Source organism: Catharus ustulatus, chromosome 21, assembly GCF_009819885.2.
Source record: "Catharus ustulatus isolate bCatUst1 chromosome 21, bCatUst1.pri.v2, whole genome shotgun sequence".
NCBI lineage: Eukaryota > Metazoa > Chordata > Aves > Passeriformes > Turdidae > Catharus > Catharus ustulatus.
This window is the reverse complement of record NC_046241.1, coordinates 6,875,901-6,896,805: the sequence shown is the minus strand read 5'-3', so window position 1 is coordinate 6,896,805 and position 20,905 is coordinate 6,875,901. Positions and strand designations below refer to the sequence as shown.

At 44.1% G+C, this 20,905-nt stretch overlaps 1 protein-coding gene across 1 annotated transcript in view; it reads left to right on the top strand.

Moving 5' to 3' along the window:
- MED27 (mediator complex subunit 27) overlaps positions 1–12,032 on the top strand; it is an 83,500-nt gene extending 71,468 nt beyond the window's left edge. Inside the window, exons 6-8 of the mRNA XM_033077612.1 lie at positions 2,221–2,262; positions 9,225–9,302; positions 11,588–12,032. Coding sequence (XP_032933503.1) covers positions 2,221–2,262; positions 9,225–9,302; positions 11,588–11,722 — 255 coding nt within the window. The 3' untranslated portion in view covers positions 11,723–12,032. The remainder of the gene's footprint in view (positions 1–2,220; positions 2,263–9,224; positions 9,303–11,587) is intronic.
- Positions 12,033–20,905: the final 8,873 nt, after the last annotated feature.

Genomic DNA, 20,905 nt, shown 5'->3' with positions numbered 1-20,905 from the left:
ACATCCTGGTTTGTTATCGCCTTTGAAATCGCTCCGACGACCTTCAGCAAACGGCCTCTTGTTCCAGCTGCTGGGGCTGGCTGGGGAGAGGGGCACTGGGGAAAGCATTCACATGCACAGGATGCCCTGAAATTGTGCTTTCAGCAGTTTTTTAGTTACAAATGTGTGTCTTGATTGAAAGTGAAAAGTTGAAGAATAATAGACCTATAACGATGCATTCTTTAATCTGCCTGTGCCTTAATCCTCGATTTCAGGGGGGAAAGGTGGGCACTCATTCAGGATGTATGCATGGAGCAGGGGCTAGTGGTTTTTTCCTTTTTTCTTTCTTCCTGTTTTAGCATGGATAACATCATGTCTGTAAGACAGGCATTCATTACTTTTTCAGCTTTCCCATCTGCATGCCAACTAATGAACATTCAGAACCTGTTGGACTCATCTTAAAGCAGCATCTAAAGTGGACTTTTCTTTTGAGCCTAACTAGGGAGGATCACATACTTGGTTTGATCACTGGAGATTAGCAAACCATCTATACATTCCAATTACAGCAACTCTGCAGTCAAAAAAAGCTGTAAATTACATTACACCAGGTTTAAAAAAGAAAATACATTAATTTTTTATTTTCACATGTAAGCTTTTCTAATCTGGAAGTGCAGTGCTGCCTTCCCAGCAGGCACAGGTGGGATCATACCATGTAAATTGGGTCCAATCCTGGGCTGCACCCTGAATGTTGGTGTTCACACAGGTTCTTGATCTCACCCCAAGAGCCAGGAAATGTTAAAAGGTTTGTAGGGAGGTGCCTCAGGGTACTCATGTCTCCATCCAGCCTGGAAAAGGCGTTGAGACATCGGCTGCCTTTTGTCTCACAGCAAGGTCAGCAGTGCTGAGCTGTGAAACATCGATCCTGGAGTGGCTTCTGAAGTTTTAGCATCATGTCCTGTCCACACTGGGCACTCAGGAGTCACTGCTGTGCAGGATTTGGACATGGGCCACTTCACACTGCTGCTCCTGAAAGAGTGAGAGCTTTTAGCATTCTGGCGTTTTTAGCATGGTGAATTAATCCTTGGGCTCAGCATCCTCCCCCCTCGCTTCCCTCACCTCCCTCTAATGTGTTCTACTCACTTCATGTGACTTCCTTCATTTCAGACTCTTTTTCTGTCTTTGAAGAGTTTCATCCCCCCAGTTAGAATGTATGGGCACCTAAGGCAGAACGAAAATAATCAGTTGTACCAGAAAAAGAGAGAACTCCCCTTGTGAGAACACCTGTGTCCCACCATGGTGTCAGGCACTGGAGGAGCTACTCCTGCTTCAGAAACTCACTCAGAAGTTCTTGTGTCTAAACTCAGATTCCTGAGATTAATGCTCTATCAAACACCTTTCCCATGACAAGTTCTGTGCATACAGAATTGTTGAGTACACTGGGATCCGTTAAAAAAAAAAAGTGATTTGCAAGTCCAGGATTGATGGAAGCTCCTCTTGTTTTTCCCTGCTGCTTTTCCTTGACAGAGACCAAGATGTTGCACAGGGCTGGGCTAAGAGAGCATGAAGGTGTCAGTAGGAATTGTTAAACTCCAGATCCACTGGGCTGTTCAGCAAGGACAGCCTTACCTTCCACCCTGGGGGCTAATAAATCTCAAATTTCAGTTTTGTTCTTTTCGTTTGCCTGTAGCTGAGCACACGTTTAAGTCATGGATGTGTGCACTTATCTACAGCCTTCAGTCTCTCTTAGTGGGATTTTTGTCTGCAAATGTAAATGCAGTTTCCTGAGGGATGTTTTATTTAGCCCCAGTAGACCCAAAGCTTTGGCTTAATTCAGCTAAACGCTCTTTGTGTCGTTTGTAACTGAATCACTTATTCAACACAAGACAAGCATAAACTTAATAAAAATGCCCTCATTTTAGAAACACACTCAAGCTGATGAATATTTGCATAGATCAGCCACAACCCCATACAAATGAAGATTTTGCTTTTTTAAAGAGAACTCATTAATTCAACAGGTCTTGTATGTATAATTTTTTTTATTGAAACTGTGCTGAACTATGTTCATTCTTCATTGCAATACAAAGGAAATCTTTTGTTATTAATTCCCTTTCTTGGACTGCAACAGCTGAGGGCAGGGGGTCAAAAGAGTGAACTCAGAAATACATCATTGTTAATCCATTTTCTCTCCAGAGCTGCTGCTTTATCTGTAGTAATATATAACTTTTTTTTTTCCTACTGTAGCTTGACATATGGTCTAAATCCAGCTATCAAGTTTTTCAGAAGGTAAGTCTCACATCATTTCTCTCTGCCTAAGGCACATATGTTTTTTGATTTTAAATATTGGGTTTTGGAATTGATTTAAAATATCTGGGCCCTTATGTTAAATAATTCAGAATTTATTCTTTGTCATCACAACTTGCAAATAGCAAACAATAATCTGTAATGATGGAAAACTGTGAGTAGAAAAGAAGATCACTTCTGGTGTTACTTAATTTGGATTTATTTCCCATCAGAGTTCCAGTCCATGGTTTGGAATAGGAAATCAGAGATTATACTACACTAGTCTTAAAATTTCATGAGGAATCTTTGAGCATTCTTTCTTCAGTTTAAATCTTTTGGGAGAGAAAGGAGTGATTCAGGTTCATTTGGATTCTGCTTTGTTGTATTCATTGGTGTTGGTTGCCTCACATTCCTGAGGGCTTGAGTTTAATTATCAGTGGAACCCCCCTTTCCAAAACGAGTTTGGAAATAATTTCCATGATTTTGCCTTCTCTTCTTCCCATGATGGTGCAAGCAAGAGGAGGGACTTACTGGAATGAATGTTATGCCATAAAGTAAGAGAAGACCGATGAGAGAATGGCAGCAATAAAAATAAAACAGCTAAGAAGGTTAAAGTGTATTTTAGAAAGATCTATACCTTGCTATTTTCAAGGAAGGGAAGATTTCTCTTTGAAGGCCTCTTGTCAGAATGCTGTAAGTTCAGATTGATCTGAGTTTAAATTCCAGTTTCCTTACCCTCAAGCCCCAGTTGAAGGAGCTGGAGTCTCCAGCTGCTGCTCTGGCTCCTTTCATCCACGTTTGTACTTTGTGAAACGATTGGGGGTCAGGGACTCCAAAGGGCTGAAAAACAGGGGTCAAATCTGTGTTTGTGCAGCTCCCTTCCAAGGTTTCAGAGGCAGTCAGGAGGGGAGGTGTTTGACCTGGGATATTACCCTGCTGGAGATCAAAGGACAGCTTTTGGGGGGATGCTCTCCCTTCTCTGTCTGGCATTAAAGTGAATTTTTGCTGCAGTTGATTCTTTACCCCGGAGATTAGTGGTTTAAATATTCTTTCTATTTTAGCATCAAGTAGGGTAATAGAGCAGGAAGTAAAACTGCATTTGTTTATCAGCCTGCTTTAAAGTGATTTTTTTGCAGTGGAATAAATGTTCTGCATCATCTCAATTTCCCAGTGTGTGTGTTTGGTTGTGCACTCATTTGGGCATAAGGTTGTCCTCTTGGATGTTTTGGTTTAGAATAACTTGAAAGGGTAAAGTCATATTGCTGAAATTTGTGTTAAATGATAATCAGGTTTTGATGATATAATTGTCTATAGCAAGATAACAGAGTAGAGTAAATATCCTGTTTGCTTAGATGTCCATGGTAAGGACTCAGGGTGCATAAATAAGTGGAATAAATTTCCCTTCGTGTCCAGGTGATGCTTTCAGAGCAGAAGCTGGAAGAGATCAGTGAGAAAACATAAAATACTCCTCTTCCTGCTGCCTCTGTGGCTGCAGCATGGATAAATGAGAATCTTTGTTCTCTTCCTAAGTTCCTGTTGTCCAGTTTTCTCTTGGTAAATACCAAATTATTAATATTTACCAAAAAATATAAATCAACCCAGAAAGACTTCATGGAAAGAGTGTCCTGTAACCTGCTGAACAACTGTGGGGGGTTTTATAGTAGTTTTATAGATTTTGTTGCTGACTCTGTCACTGTGTTACCTTGGACAACTTCACCTCTCTTTGGCTGAGTTTCTCATCCCTTAGGCTGGGGTAATATTTGCTGACTTCACAGGAGCTCTCACTGAATTGGTTCCATAGAGCTCTCAGATTCTTGCCTGAGAAATGTGATAAAAATGCAAGGTGATGGCACTTTCTAATCAATAGGTGGTGTAGATTGAGCTGATAGTTGAAGAAGTTAAGGCTGGGACCCACGTCAAGTTTTCAAAGAAATGATGCAAAGTGCTGTGGTTCAGCATAGTAAATTCTCAGTGGTGCAGTGCTTGGTTTGATTTCCTCTTTATTCTCTAAAGCTGCACCTGTGTCTATTTGTAATATCCAGGAGTAGTGATTTAGCAGGAGCAAAATGAAGGAAATAGATAAAATAGTGTTAGAGAAACTATCACACTCTGTTACCAGGGTAGGATCTGTACTGCAGGATTTTCTGAACAAATGTTTTCATGCCACTAAAGAATCATGAGTAAATGTGTCAGAGCACATCTGAATGTTCTTGAAATGTGTTTCTCATGGCAGTCACCAGTACGGCAATGTGGAAGAAGGAAAAATAGGGATGAGTAACTGCTCCCCCCATGGAGGCTGGGCTTTAAAACCCCGACCAAGTTCCCAAACCCTGTCTTCAGTGATAACAGAACAACATCTGGAGCTGCCCAGATCCTGCCTGGGGGAGCTGCAGGCCTGTCAAATTCTCACAGGGCTGCAGCACAACTTTGTAGGTTAAGGACCAGAGACCTCTGATCTTCAATCCAACCCTGTCAAACGAAGCTAAATTTGTCCTGACTTTTTGTTTGCAAACGTTGGCTGTGTCAGCAGGGCTTTTCTCTCTCCTTCTTATTAGGCAGGATAGCAGAGTGTGTGTGATCTGATGGGGGGCAGCTCCTGGAGGGCCCATTACTGTTCAAGTGTACAGTCATTTTCCCAGTTCCCTGGAGACTCCCTGAATCTGCTCCTGGGGTGAGCAAGCCTTCTGAATGGCACTGAATGCAGCAGCAGGGTTAGATCCTGAGAATGGAGCTGGGAAATGAGAGGGGAATGCTGAAAGGGCAGAAGCACAAGGAGCAAAGAAAAGGTTTTTCAGGCTTCCATGTTGGTGTGACATTTAAACTCCACAGGAGCAGCAAATGTTTTCATCTTAAACCTCCTTCTTTTAACACCTTGTGCCTCTTGATCCACTAATGCAAGAAGAGGAATAAAACAGGAAATAAGGAAAGATTTTGGGGCTTAAATCCTGGTAGAGATGAAGGCTGCATAATTCCACTCATTGTGAAAAGGATTCAAAATTCTGATTATAAAGAGTGGTGCAATGTTGATAACTTTGCATTCAAAAAAGAGGGAAGAACAGAGAATTTTGGAGCTGCTGTGAGTGGCTCAAACTGGGAGATGGAGTCAAGCAGCTGCTCAGTTCTGAGCAGCATAGCTGGTGCTGCTGGGTACTGTGGTGAGGTTGGCAGTTTAAATCATGTGCAAAGGCTTTAAACTCATATATTTCATTCTGATCTCAGAGTCCCATCCTTATTTTCACCTAAACAGTTTTACCAGTTTTAGCAAAGCTGGTAAATACAAACTGCTTGTATTTTTTGCTTAGTCTGCTTCTCCCCAAAGCAGATTTTACCCAGAACTTTGGGAAGCTGTGAGCCATCCCAAAGTGATGCCATGTTCACCACCACAAGGGCACATAAGTATTGTAATGTATGAAGATGTATTCCTGTCAATAATCTCGGGGAGATCACGTGCAGGGTGAGTGCATGCATGAGACACAGCGTGGGCTGTGCTGCTGCTGCTGCTCAAGGAGAGGAGCTGGGCTGTGCCAGGGTCACCTGCACAGCTCTCCTGGGCAGCATCAGTCCCTGGCTCCCTTCAGAGACCTCCCTGAGTGAAATAAAACCTCTGTGAGCCAGTCCAAATAAGCAGAGCAAGCCAAATAATAACAATAATAACTAAACACTCTGTGAGCTCTGATAAATCCTGTGTTTCAGAGAAGTGTGGTGGTGTTTTCCTGGAGTGGAGAAAGGTGTGTAAAGATTTGTGTGAGTTCATCAGTGCCTGTTCCATCCATCATCCTTCCCAGCACCTCGTTCTGTGCTCCACATTCCCTCCAGAGAGACTCAGATGTGTTCCTGGAGAGAAGATTGAGTAATGGGAATCCTTGGAAATGAACAGAGGCATTCATGCAGTTTTCCATGCTATAAAAGATCTAAACACTAATAAAATAACTTCCTTTTTTTCCTTTCCCTTAGTGCTGTGATCAGCCTCTAGAGCTCATTGCTACAGGCTACTGTTAAGGCCATGAACTTACAAGGGTTTGATAAAAAAAGAATTTAAAACCTTTCAGGGGATTTAAAGAATCCTTTTATATTAGATGGAGTTGTCAGTGTCATGCTTGAGGGAACAAACCAGTAAGTGTCAAGGAAAGTTGTGGCTCTTAAAGGAAGTTCTGCACCTACTTTTGAGAAGGATATTCCTGGCAGTGAGATAAAAGACATGGAGGGAGGGAGAGCTTTTATGATTGAGTTATGTGATGTTTTTATTAGACCAGGTGTAGCTTCATTCACCTGGCCTGGGGTGGAGCAAAGCTGTGCCTTTGCTCTTTGCTTTTGTGCTGCTTATCCCAGTTACAGGAAGCACTTGCTCAGCCTTTCTCCACCTGTAAATTGAATAATTTATTCTTTTTAAAATGGATTTTCCAGCTTTGGGAATGGTGTATGACTAACCAGTGTCATCAAAGCCCAATAAAGCCATTTTTGGATGTGTCACCTCTGGAAAACTCAGTTCCAATGCATTACAACTCTTCCTGTAAGAAAATTGAGTCTCTTTGCCAAATTTGTTTTTTCCTTGTCACTGAAGTCTCTTTTCCTCAGTCTCCAAGTGCTTAGTTAAACAATGGCAATTTTATTTAGCAGAATTTTGCTGCAGGAGATTGCCCTGTTTCTCCTTTTTTTTAGACAAGAAACACAAGTGCTTTTCAATAGATTAATTGTGAAATATTGAGCTCTTCTGCAAGATCTCTTGAAAATCCATTTCAAGGTCCAGAGCAGAGCTATCCCAATCGATGTGTGCTCCCCTGAATATGTTTCCCTATAAAAAGAAGTAGAGAAATTAGAAAGTGACTGATAACTTAGATAGCAGTAGGTAAGGCACAACGATAAAAGTGGAGTTAATAAAATAAAACCCTGAGATGTACAGAATATCATCCCACACCCAGAATAAATTAGTTTCTGATTCCAGCTTGGCTGGAAGAAAAAGTGTGTCCCTTAAGTGAGCTGGCACATCCACAGTTTGTTTTGCTTTGCTTCAGTGTGAAATTGTATTGCCATTAGGAAAGCTGGGTATTGATCTTTTGGGATTTTTTTCTTTTCCCCCTCCTCTTTTTTTCCTTTTTCCTCTTTCTTTTTTTAATCTTGATCAGTTTGTGTTTTCTCTCATCATCTCTGTTACCTTGGGGTGTTAAATTCTCCCTCACTCCCATGCCCTGGGCAGTTTATCCATGGCCCAGCTCTCTCCTGTTTGACATCACTGCTGGGTTGGAAGGGGAGGGGGGTCATTCCTTTACTCTTCTTCCTCAAATTTGACACCCACTTTAATCTTTTTTAGCTATCAGCTCTTGCTTAGGGTAGAAATGGCCTTTTTTTCAGTGCAGAAGGCATTATTAGTGTTCCAGCAATGCTGGGATGGCTTTTATCTCCCCAAGGAATCTCATTATCTTTACATTACAATAGCAACAGCATATGGGCAGCTTTGCCAAAGTGGCCAGTCAATTTAAATTTGTTAATAGCAGTATTTTTTAAGCAACTTCCTTCGGTGCCAAGAGAAAACAACTTTGTTGTTCAGGAGGGGAAAAAAAAAACAACAACAACAACAAACAAACCACAGTTTGTTAGAAGTAGAAATACAGCAGAAGGAGAACGGCTGCTCATAAATATCTTCAGAACTTCCTATTCTTTGACATGTCTGCTACTATCCTATAAAAGCACCATCTCAAAAAGAAATTCAGATAGCTGGTGGGGCTAGGGTTGGCTTCTGAGCACTACATGAGATGTGTTTAAAAGAAAAGGCTGCTTTGAGTTCTGCTGTGCTGTTAATGCACAGTTCATCACATTATTTCTCATATTTATTTTTACATGCTAACACAGGAATGGCTAAAATGGGCTGAGGTCCATTTTGTGAATATTTTTGCAAACTCACCAGAATGTGCAAAGTCCTGAAAGTTTTCCTTTCCAAATGTCAGAATCACATGTGAGTCCCTGCTCATGGAGCTGGGTGTGTGAGAATGATGGGGAGCAGATCCTGTGTCTAAAATAGCAGAAAAACTCAGAGCTGGGTTCAGACAGGCTGAGGTGATGGAGGAAGTTTGGATGGTGTGAATGAGAGCCTGGCTATACATGGATTTATTCAGGAATATATCTTTGGCAAAACCACCTCCCTGAATAGCTTCAAGCACGAGCCTCTCTTTTCTCCAGTGCAAATGGGAACAACTGGAGTTAGCTGGGAATAGCAGTGGCAATTTCAGTTCTCACTTTCCTTACTCCAAGTTTGCTGTAGTCTGCACACTGGCCCTGAGAAGAGCTCCACTCCTCCATCTCAGAACTAGAAAATACAATTGAATACTCTCCATAAAGTCATCTATTTTATTGGAAGCTTTGACATTACTGATGAGGACCACTGAGATTCAGGAGTTGAAATCTATGAAAGAGCTCTTGTGGCTGTGTTGTTGTTTTGAGTTCTTTATTGTCCAACCTAAAGAGTTTTTCCAGTAATTTCTTGCATTCAGCCTGGAATTTCTAAGAAGCAGTAAGCTGTTGACAGTGTTGATAACAGTTGACAGGCTGAATACTGCTAGAAAATTGTATCATAACTGTCAGAAACTGCCCCTTCCAGAATAATTTTTAAAACAGTAGTTATTTTTAAAAAAATAAAATCTGTCAGCATTGGTTAGTTTTCCGTATTTTTCCTTAATTATTCATGTTATTATAAATACACATTTTATATGCATTGTGTCCATGTGCAATTCCCAGATGTGTGATCTTGTTATGGCTCTGTCTGGGAAATTAAAATGCTTTTTATCAGAAATCTTTTAGTAAGGCAAGTATTTATAAACCATAATCGTATTAATTGATTCCTGATGTCAGAGGAAATGAAACTGAGTACTCCCTGGTTTGCACCTCCCCATGGAATTCATCATTTTCCTGCATGTTGACCCTGCTTTGTCTGAAATGGGGAGTGAATAAAGGTATTTTCTTTCTCCTTGCAGGTGACAGATCATGCAACCACTGCCCTGCTGCACTACCAGCTGCCCCAGATGCCAGATGTGGTGGTCAGGTCTTTCATGGTAAGTGTCTTGGAAAATTTTCCAGCCAGGTTTCAGTGTGTTTGCAGTGCCTGACATCAGGCAGTTCTGCTGCAGTTTTAATCTCCCCAGTTCAAACAAGCTGGAGTCTGGGATTCTTTGTGTCTCAACATTGGCCTGATGATTCTGCAAAGGTCTGGGTCATGACAAGAGGAAAAACTCCCTCAACCAAACCCTGTCCTATGGCCCAGCCCTTTGACTCTTCCTGCTGTGCAAGTTCTGCAGGTACAAAATCTGCTCCACTGGAAGTTCCCTGCTAGGAGGAAATTGGAATTCCCAGTCTGAGGCAGCTTGGGAAGGGATAGGCATTATTTACAGAAGGTTCCATTTTGCTGTATCCAAACTTTGTTCCTGTGGGATTGTGTGTACTCACCCAGCTCAGCAGCAGGTGTTTGAGAAGCAAGGGAATACTGGAGTATTCAGATCTTTTGTTACTGAATAAAATTAATCCAGTTGATATACAGATTTAAGTTTATCCCCTTTAATTCTGTTTGTATTTAGAATGGTATTTGTGAAATAAACTTGCATAAGAAGCAGTCCTGTTAATCAAAGGGTGAGAACAAAGAATTAAGATTCAGAATTCCTTCTACCAAGATGAATTTTGGCAGTGGAGGCTCTTGCTGTTCTCTCTGCTACAGTTTCCCAGTGGAGGATTTGTGGACAGATTTTCTTTACAATTCAGGCTTTTTCTTCCATGTCCTTCCTTTATGTTACCCTTCACCTGGAGCAATGCAGCTGAGACTTTGGGAAACAAAAATCTCATTTTGCCATTCACTATCTTTAGGAGTTTAGCACCAGTTCTTCTACATCCTTCATTTCAGAACAGAACAGCTAGGCTGTCCTCTCTGCTGTGCTGGATTGGTTATTTAATAAAAAGGCCACTGAGATGAGAGATTTGCAAAGTGCATCTTAAAATAATAGATTTTGAAAGGTGAAAGCAACCATTACTGGTCAGATCCATGTTCAACATGGTCTTGAAAATGAATGTTTAATAGAACAAGTGGTTTGTGTGAGCCAAGGCCCTGCTGTATTGATCAGAGAAAACACTAAAACTTGCAACAAAGCAAAACCAGCACAAGTGTCAATATGTTGGGCCTTTCACCTGTCACTTGTGCAATCCACATGACAGGATCTTCTGAAGCCCTAATTTTTCTGATGGGATTGGGAAGAACCCATTCCTGTCTTTTCTGTCAACACACATCTCAAGTGCACAATTTAACTTCATTTACCTATTTTTGTATTATGGCTGGGAAAATTCGATTTCTTGATAGTGCAAGCAAAACCCAGGCAAGCTGAAGTAAATAACAGCAATTTACTTGTAGAGTTGTGTTGCCCTTGTCCCCATATTTACTGCTCAACCCAGACAAGATCTAGTTCTTCTGGAGGAGAGTTATTGACAGCCCAAGGTTTGGTTGCTATAGAGAAGACTCTGATGAAGATGGAAGGATTTGTTTCAATAAACTCAGCTGACCTCTTCTGCAGAGAACAATTTTCTCTTATCGATGTAATTCAATAGGACTTGAAATGACAAGATTCATGTGCATCCTTCACAGTATAAATCTGCTGGTCTAGGGCTTTTTTAGCTGTGTTATCTCCTTGAGTGGGGAATTGGGTTATGCAATGCTCATTGCTGCGTGTGATGATGGCAACAACCCATTCCAGAGGCAGGAACTTGGTGAAGGAACATCTGAACTTGCCCTGTGTTGTTCAGCCTTTTATTTATATATATGTGTGCAGTCATCAGTGTAATCAGGTTTAAAATGGCTCAGTATTTTTATGACCAGTGAGTATTGATCCTAAAATCACATTAGAGAGGAAGTTCATTAGCTGGATGTGGGAGTCCTTCTGTCTTCAGCTCAGCCTGCAGTGGGAGTGCAGCAGGGGGTGATAGATGGTCATGGCAAGAGACAAACCAAAACTCAGCTGGAGAAGGCACCATCAGGAACAATTATATCCCAGGAAAAATATGCAGCACTCACCTCCCCTCACCATTCTGGAGCTGCAAATGCCTCCTGCTCACAGGGCAGGAATTTCTATTAACAAATTTAAGTGACTAAAAAAGCAAGAGATGATTGATAAAGTGGGAATTCATCTCTACAGTGACCTTGTAACCTTCAGTGTGCTTGTGTTTATAAAATCACCCTGCACCTCACTGGGGCCTGTCCAAAGCACATCCTCTGTCCTTGCTGCTCCTGTTGGACAAGAATAATGAGCAAGGGGAACATCCACATCCAGTTCACTTTAATTTCTCTCCCTTCTCCTTCTAGACCTGGCTGAGGAGTTACATAAAGCTGTTCCAGGCTCCGTGCCAGCGCTGCGGGAAGTTCCTGCAGGACGGGCTGCCGCCCACGTGGAGGGACTTCCGAACCCTCGAGGCTTTCCACGACACCTGCAGGCAGTAGGAGCCCAGAGCCTGCCTCAGCAGGAGCCAGGAGAGCTCCATGGTCCCACTTCTCAACCTCCCTGTCCTGAGCAGGGAGCTGGCACTGAAATATTTTACTCTGGAGCAGCGATCTGCGAGGCACATGTGAGACTGGTACATCTGGGAGAGGCTGGGTGGGATCTGAAATGATCTTACCTGGGAAGATCTGGTAGTAATTACCATTACTCTAAACTTTAATGAAAATACCCATTGTACAGTTTGAGTTTTGTGACAGAATTTGCAATGCTGATGACTTTTATAAGCTTGAAATAAATTTTGTATTCTCAAAATTTGTGCTGTTTGCTTTGTTATTTGTTTCATTACAGCAAAACCTTTGGGTTTGGTGTGGATTTTTCAGTGCTGCTCTTTTCTTTAGGAAAACTGGAAACATTTAAACGTGCTGAAATGTTGGGGGGAATTGTTGCAAGGCTGCTTATCTGAGTGCTGGAGATTTTTTGTGGAAGAGGAGATTTATGGCATTGATTAAACACAGAGTTTCAAAGGCATGTGGCAGCTTGGAAGATGCAGTGTAACTTTCTAAGGAGGGGGGGAAACAGATGTTTCCCTTTACTAAAATTGTAATGAGAAATGTTAACAAAATCTGCATGTATTAAGTGGTTAGGGAACGTGTGATGAGCAGTGACAGTCGTGTTCTACAACTGAAATAATTCAGCCCTAAAGCAGAGTTTCTGCAGCTCAGATAATCCAGCGTGTTTCCTAAATGATTTAAAATGTACATGGAACACGCTGGAGAAGAGCAGGATCCCTCCCAGCAATCCCTGAGCTAGGGAGGGATGGGAGAATTCAATCCTGTGAGCCTTGGCTGTTTTTCCTTTCCCCAGACACAGGGAAAGGTCCCTGGTCCTGTCCCAGCCCGGGGGTGCAGTGGGTGAAATGTCCCCTCTGGTGTTTCCCTGACTCCACTTCTCCTGTGTCACCCCTGACAGCCAATTTGATTAACTCCACTCTCATTCCCACCTTTTGCTTCTACAAACCACGAAGGTTTCAGTAATCAGCTGATCTGGAGCTGGAAGGGGAGCTCTGGAGGACCCTTGTCACTCCATTAATTGTCAAATAAATTGACAGTGCTGCAGAGTAATTTTTGAGGTTCCTTCTGCCTTTGGACAAGCTTCTGTTGCAGGACTGGCTTGTATGAAAGAGAGAGGAATTGAAAGAAAAATCATGTTTATGAGGCACAATGTGTGTGAAGGATGAGAGTGTGTGTGTGTATGTGTTAATAATGAGATCTATTTTTTCCCATATTATTATTAATAATAATATTCCCAGTCACCAAAGAGAAGAATTACCATAGCAGTGGGATAATGGCCATTTCAAACCCAGCTGCAGTTGAATTACCTAATGAAAACTTTTTGTGCTGTTATTTGACCCAAGCAGCTTCTCAGTCCAAAGATCAGCCAAGACAGAACAATTTCTGCATCTTGGATGAGCCTGAGCCTTGGAAATAATGGGCCCCACTCTCCATCCCATTCCTGTGCTAATTAGAAGGCTGGGCTTTCTGATAGCATAAGCAATTTTTTTTTTGTTACTATAAAGGTCATAATATGATATCCAACCTGCTTTAGGCTGCTCCCTTCTGTTTATGCTTAAATAATGGTGCAGAAAGCAAATCCTGAGGTTCACAAAAGTGCCGGGTGTGGAATCGTGTCTTGGCATTTGGAGATAATTAGTTGCAGAAAACAGCATCATCCAAGTCTGTTAATTGAGCCTGAAAGTTTAAACCTGTAACTGGGGAGTCTGATGGAGAGTCACAATTCACCATAGTACAGAAATAATTTGTTTTACTGAAGTTCAACACAACTTTGTCACATCAGCAGAGGGATTGGGATCTTTCCCCTCACCCTGGGAGCACAGGGAATTCTGTCCAAGCCTTGAAGGGCAACAGGTTGGAATATTTTCATTAGGGGGAGTGAAACTCAGCTCAGGATTTCCAGCAGGGATTCCTCCTGTGCCTTGTCCTGGCCTGGTGGCACTGCCTGCTCATCCCTGGGATGAGGATTCCCAAGGAAAGCAGAGGCTGCTCTGAGTGTGAGGGCTGGAAACTGGGAGGTCACTCCCAACTACAGAGCCATGCTCACAGAATTTCTGTGTTTTCACAGCTTTGCATGATGGGCAGTATAATTATTTCTGTCATGCTTTAAAACGATTGGTGACCAAAAGCAGTTTAATTGAGGAATGGGTGGCTTTGCTGCAGTTTAAGCAGTCCCAGTCTCTAAGGCAAACACCAAGGACCATGATCCTTAAGGAGTGGTTGGCTCTCACCTCTTCCAGAGCATCTTCCAGGCCTGCACTTCTCCTTTATCCTCATTTCTGCAAGGCCAGCACTGCTGCAGAATCAGGAGTGGCCAAACGGAGCAGAGAAAGGAAAGGAAGGCGATGCACTGCAGGAGCTGCTGTGACAGAGCTGAGCATCCATCCCAGCAGGGCTGTGCTGTGCAGGGTCCATCCAGGTGAGCCCCTGCTCCTGGGCACTGTCCCTTGGTGTCACCCCCCTGAGCCCAGCCTGCTCCTCTGGGAACAAATCCCTTCCATTTTCCTCTGTGCAAACCACTCCTGCTGTGCTGGCGAGTGCTAAAGGTTACAAAATCCATCTTTTTGCTAAGAAAGCAACTTAATTAATGTCCAAGTTTCTCTGCTGAAGGGAACCCGCAGCAGATTTGCAGCCGCTCCCCTTTCCCTCCCTGCACCCCTCCCAAACCTCTTTAATTTCTCTGCCAATATTGGACAAATGTAACAGGCTGACTTTTTAATTTTCTACTCCCAGGTCTCCCTTGTCCCCTCATGCATTTTTCATCACAGCTCATGGCTCCCTCCCTGCCTGCCCTGTGAACAATATTGATCGACTGATTAAGCCATCAAGCCATGGCAAACAACTTTAATTTTCTAACCAAAGCCTTTTAGTTCTCTTTCCTTGCTTGTATATTTGTTGCCTTTTCCCAAAGTTTTTAACGTCTGCTCAGAAACAAATGCATTTTTTTAATTAGGCCGTGGGTTAATTGGTGCTGTGCACCAGGCAGAGGAATCCACAGGGAAGAATTTAGGATAGGAGAGTGAGTGCTGTTGCTGTGGTCCCATTTCAAAGCTGAACCTTTTGGTTTAGGGATTTAGGCTTGAAGGAAAGGTTTCCCTTTTCTCTTTGGCCTCTCCCAACATCTTCAAATTTTACAGAGTGGATTCCCATCACAGCAGTGCAGCACCCCAACAGCTCTGGGGCTCTGGCAGGGCTCCTGCAGGTCCTTCAACCCCAAAATTACATCCCTGAACCCCTGAAGGCTCACAGGCTTCACCTTCACACTGCTGCTGCATGCTCTGAGAGCTGCTGGAATTCTGCACATGTGAGAGCTGCTGGAATTCTGCACCTGTGAGAGCTGGGCTGCCTTGCAGAGCACTTTTAGCCCTGATGATGATGAATCCCAGGGCTGGCAGGGGGGTAGGAGCATCTTTCTTGCAAGCTCCGAACGTGGTTTCAGTGAGGCTTGTCAGAACCGCTCCGTGCGTTTGCAAATTGCTTTTCAAGGTGGAAATGCAGCTTAAATGTGAGGATATTTGTCTCTCACTGGCAGCCTCTGTGTTGAGCTGTGGAGCTGCAGCCTTGGGTGAGCAGGAATGGGGGTTCTGGTGTCTCCACCAGAGAATTCCAAGGATGTGGCAAAACCTTCCCAAAGTCCCCTGCCAGGACTGAGCCCTTTCACACCCTTGTGGCTCCACCAGCACTTTCCTGGGAATCCTTCCCTGCTCTGGGCCAGAACACCTAGAGCTGAGCCCCTGGAGCTGGGAGATGCTGGGAGATGCTGCTGGGAGGTGCTGGCAGGGAGGGGGTGAGGCAGGAGGCTCAGGGTCCCATTCCAGCTGTCACCCAAAATTGCAGGGAAACCTCGAACGTTCCACCCTCACCTTGGCTGGTGTGACCCCAGCACGGGTCTGTGCATGGGTTTAGTTCACATCCCTGCAGGAGGGAGGCAGATCAGCCTTAGCAGAGGTTTCATCAGAGAGTTTGGCCCTTTGGGCCATGTCCTGGTTTTCCTGCCCCAGCAGGAGCAGGAGCTGTCTCATGGGGCTGAATCCACAGCCCAAAGCGAGCTGTCAATGCCCTGGTTCATCACAAACTCACTGCTCCTGTTCTGAGCTCACCTGGTGTCCTTCAGAGGAGATTAGCTGCAGGTAAACACAGCAAGGGGTGGTTTCAGCTGGGTTTATTCCCATCAGCCATCAGCTGTTTTCCCCATGGTCATTCCCTGGTTGGAAGCAGCGGGGTAAGGAGGGAATTGGTTGTTCTGTGAGCAGCAGCCCCAAAACAAAGCTGGCTCCAAGTCACTGGGGTTGTGTTTTTGCTTTGAGGGACAGTGATTGCAATATCAGATAATTAGTTCCTATAAAGACATGTGTGTGTCATGAACTCGTTAGAATTTGTGAGGTTGTCTTTCTTCTTCTCTTTTAAAAGCAAATGATCAAAACAAGAGGCATCTCCAGAAATGCTGTGACCCTCTGGAAGGGCAGGGGTGTGTCCCTGCAGCAACCAGGATTTTTTATCAGCTGGCATTTTATCCTCTGTAAAGTTCAACAGCAGCACTAATACCTGATTACTGGGTTTGTGTCATAAAAATGAAAGGGGGGTTTTAAAAAGTGAAGTACAGCATAGGAATGTAAATGGGCTTTTATTGCCTTTTGAGTTGGGACAACCCAGGGACAGCTGAGCATTTCTCATTTTATTTACTTTTTTATGTTAATAAGGAGGCTAATTTAAAATGGGAGTCCTTTGAGTTGGTAATAGACAGGGTTGTGCTGATTAAAAAGTTGCTCTGAAAACCAGAGGGCCAGGATCAAGGACAGAGAAGTTTTGTTATTCTGGTGCTGAGACTGAATATTTTGGGTTTAAAGGTGCCCCAAACTCTGGTCTCCAGCATCTCCAACAGTTCTGCAAATCAGCTCAGGAGTCCTGCCAGAAAACAACAAAGATGTGAAAAATATTAATGGTGAGATCATTTTGAATTCATGAGAACAAATATTTGCGTGGAGAACGTGATTCCAGGAGTGGTGCTGGGACAGTAATGCAGGCTGGGATTTATGCCCCAATCACAATTAACCCGTGCTACCAACACCTCAGCTATGAGTTTCACACCAAGCTGCTCATTTGGCATCTGCAGCTGAAGAATTATGAGCAGGAAATTTTGGTGTAGCCTTTTTTTGGTATAAAAATAAAGCTGATGGAGGGGAGCAGCCTGTGCAGCGCTGCCGTGCCCTTGTCTCTCACCATCTGCACTTCCTCCCTGCATTTTGGGTTTATTAAGGTATTTTTAGCCCTTTTCTTTCTTTGCTGTTGACAACCCCTTTTTAAAATGCTGAAAAGGAAGCAGGGGTGCTTTTTGAAGGGCTGACAATGGGCTCTGGGCTCCCCTCGGTTCGGAGCGATCGGAGAGCAGCCGCAGGCAGAGCTGACCTGTGGCCACTGCTCATTTTCTGCTGGATGAAAAACTCTGCCAGCCTGGAGCTGGGGAGGCTGGAACCTGCTGGGGGACCTGAGGGGAAGGGAAATGTCAGGTGAGGATGGGAGCTCAGGGGATGCTGTGGCTGGGGGGGATAAAGCCGGTCTGGAGGGGACAGAGCATCCCCGGGCAAGGCGAGCCAGAGCCAGGTGATGTCCCAAGATGCTGAATTGGAGCAAAAATTGCTAAACCACGACCTTAACAGGAGGCTTAATTAGATTTTGTTTTCTTTCTCAGAGGTTTTACCCAGTTCTCCTATAAATCCTGCTCTGGTGATGAATTCCTCCTGAGCTAGGAGGTGACTCTGATGAAACGCTCGCGCACGCTTCCAAAACCTTTCTTCCCGAGCTTCCCCAAACTCAGTTTTCTGACAGAAATGTGCTCCCAGCTAAGGGGAGGGAGACAATCCATGCTGGTCCTTCACATCAAGGTCTGCTCTGCTCAGGTTTCTCTGCTCTCTGTGGTTTCCTGAGCTTTGGGGTGGTTTTTCTCCCCTGGATCTGAGGATGGAGCAGCTGATGCTGCTGCAGGATGCGCTCCTGGCCTCAGCTCGGGTGCCACCTGGGTCTGAGGCTGTGGAAGGTTATAGCCAAATTAGATTCATTGTATTAAGTACTTTTCTCCTGCAGAAAAACACGAGGAAATTAATCCCAGAGTATTCAACAAAACACGCCAAGAAGCGAAGCTGCCAAGCTCTCCCGGTTTGCTTTTTGTTTTCACTGAGCCCCTCGCTGTAATTACAAACATCCGTGAAATTAAAACTGCAAATTGCTGAGGTAGGAGAGTGGAAAGGCTGGGCTGGGCAACGTTTAAATTGCTGTGACAGGACATTCTTCCATCCTTAAAGCAGCAGTGGGGGATCAGGAAGGAAGTCCTGCCAAACTCACCTGACGTCCGTGTTAATTCTGCTGGGAAAATACAGGTGAGTGCTCCAGCACCAGCACACCTGGCCCCGGGAGAGTTTGCAGGTGTGCAGGGGCTGCAAGGCAGAAATTCCCAAATTTGTCCAAGAAGCTTTAAAACCATGTATTTCCTCTCAAATTTAGTTCTAATCTTTGGGTATAGTCCCACATTTTACCTCAGTTTCTTGTTAAATCAGTGAAACTGGTTTATTTGCTTCTGTTAAAAATCCTTTCAGTTGTTTTACTGCTAATGGATTGTTACAAAACTCAGCAGAAAGGCTGGTATTTAGTTTTCCTCTGTGAATATTTTTAAGGATTTTCTTGGGGGAGAAAGGGTGGTTCACCATTGTTTAAAAAACAGTCAAACATGGGCAGGCTCTGAGCTAGAAAAGAGCTGAGTTATCTCTTTTTTAATACAAGGCACCTTATAGCACGAGGTGGAGAAATCAATACACCCTCACCCTGGTTATCAGAAGAGCTGAAAATATTCAACATTAAATAGTGGTGATATAAACAAAACCTAGCACCTTCAGCCCTTGAGATGAAAAGTGGATTTACTTTCTTTTTCCCAAGTCTGGTGCCACCAGGGCTCTGCACAAGCACAGTGTGAGAATTGCTGCATAGAGAAAGCAAAGCTTTTGAAGAGCATTCAGAAGGCAAAGTAATTAAATTTTCAAAATATGGAACAAAACAGAAACTAAAAACCCACCTTGAAGCCGCTGGTTTTTAAGCTGCAATTCAAATTGGTGCTGCCAAGCAGAACTTTTTCTCCTGTGAGCATAGAGCAATGTGCCTTTGGTCTGCTTGGATGCCATTGGAGTTCTGTTGTTTTATCACCTTTAGATAAAACTGGTCCTTTTAAGGCTCCTATTTCAAAGAAATAACTTTGGGATACCTGGCACTTTGTCCTCTTCCCCTGTTATTTCAAGGAAGCTGCAAAAAAAAAAAAATAAGAGTTTCTTGGCTTTTCTTTATTGCACTCAAAGGCCACTGGGGCTGAAGATTGTCCTGGCTTCAGCCTGAGTTCTGAGGTGCTTTTGCACACGTGCTCCTCTCTGTCCTCCAGGTTTGTACTCAGATTTCAGCAGCTTTCCCCTGTGCTGATTTCTCCTGAAATCAGAACAATCTCCTGACTTCCACCACAACAAGCAGTGCTGGGTTTTTTACTGATCGTGGAAAACTGCATTTCTTTAAAATGTAAATTAAAGAAGAGTTATATTTACATTTCATCCCTCAGGTATCACAGGCTTTACAGCCCCTGTTTAATCATGGATTGATTGATGCCAAAGGGAGTTTTCCACTGGCTGCCATGGATCTTGGACAGGTCCCAGGGTGCAGCAATGCCATGGGGGATGCAGCAGCTGCTAAAAACCTCCTGGGGTGATGCTGTGGAACAAGGGGAGATGCTTTGTCAGGGCTGGGTCTGACCCCTGGAGCAGCAGGAGGTCAGAGATGGGTCTGGGCACAGAGCCTGGGTTCCTGTGATGATTTAATGACCCCTCCAAAGTGTCCCTGTAGCCTCTGGCTGAGCCTGGGGCATCCTGGGGACAGAGGGGACCTGGAGGGTGGCACAGGGACACGGGGGTGCTCCAGGGGTCTGGGGGAGAAGGGAGCTGCTGTTTGATGCTCATCTCAGTCATTGTGGAAGGGGAAATGAGCCCTGATGTTTCTGAGGGGAGAGAGAAGGGATCCAGACTGATGCCTTAAGTTTTAGCTTTTCCATTTTCAGTGTGTAACTCCCAACTCCAGAGCCTGCCAGCTGCTGCTCTCCCGTTTCATTCTGACTAAACAATTTCACTCTGGGCCTGAAACCCAAGGATGCTTTACTGTCTCAGGCCCCAAAAAATGTAAACAACAGTGAGCTAGGGGGGACAAACTGAGGGGATGGGACTCCATCACCTGCAGCTGTAATTGGACAATTAACATCTGATATGCAAATAGACCAAATTTATATCTTGGGTGTATCTGCAAGACTCCTGCACTGCCCAAGGTGTTCCCTTTGAAAGCTTTTCAATAAATACCCACTTTATCTTTTAACTCTGTCCAGCCTCTTTTCCAGGCAGCCTCTCCAGACCTTGAGAAGAGGGATGAGGGTGATCCATGGGGAGACTTTTGCACTGTCCCATGGGCAGGCTGGAGCAGCACTGGCCTTTCCTCTTCTGCAGCCTCTGTTTGTAGGAAGCTGCTTCTCCCACCTGGATCTGGTGAGAGCCCCTGAAATTCCTCCTCTCTGTGTCACACAGCTCGTTGTGTGGGAGACATGTGCTATATGTACCTATTGAATCTATTGTGCCTATAGAAATATCCATAGGTGTGGTGCACTGTGGACATAAATCACTTTTTTGTAACTTGATCAATCTGTGCTGCAGATCCCCCACTCCCCCATCCATAATGACCTGTCCATCTGCAGCACAAGATGAATAGCAGCCCGTTGGAGAGCATTAAGATGACATTATCTGCACAGAGAGCAAACAACATCTGAAGTTCAGGGTTGGAGTGGGATTGACAGTCCCGGTTTCTGTGGGAAAAGGTGAGTGAGTGCTTGTTCCCGTCAGAAAGCCCCCAGTGCACAAAGTGTGGGCAAAGTTTTGCTCAGGGTGGCTCAGCCTCAGGGCCAGGATGGGGCTGAAGGAGCCAACAATGAAATGCTGGAGATTATCCAGAGCATCACCCAAGGGTTTCTGAACACCAGGATTTCACACTCATGGGACTAACAGGTACCTTCTCACACACAGCCCTGCGTGAAGAACTGATGGATTT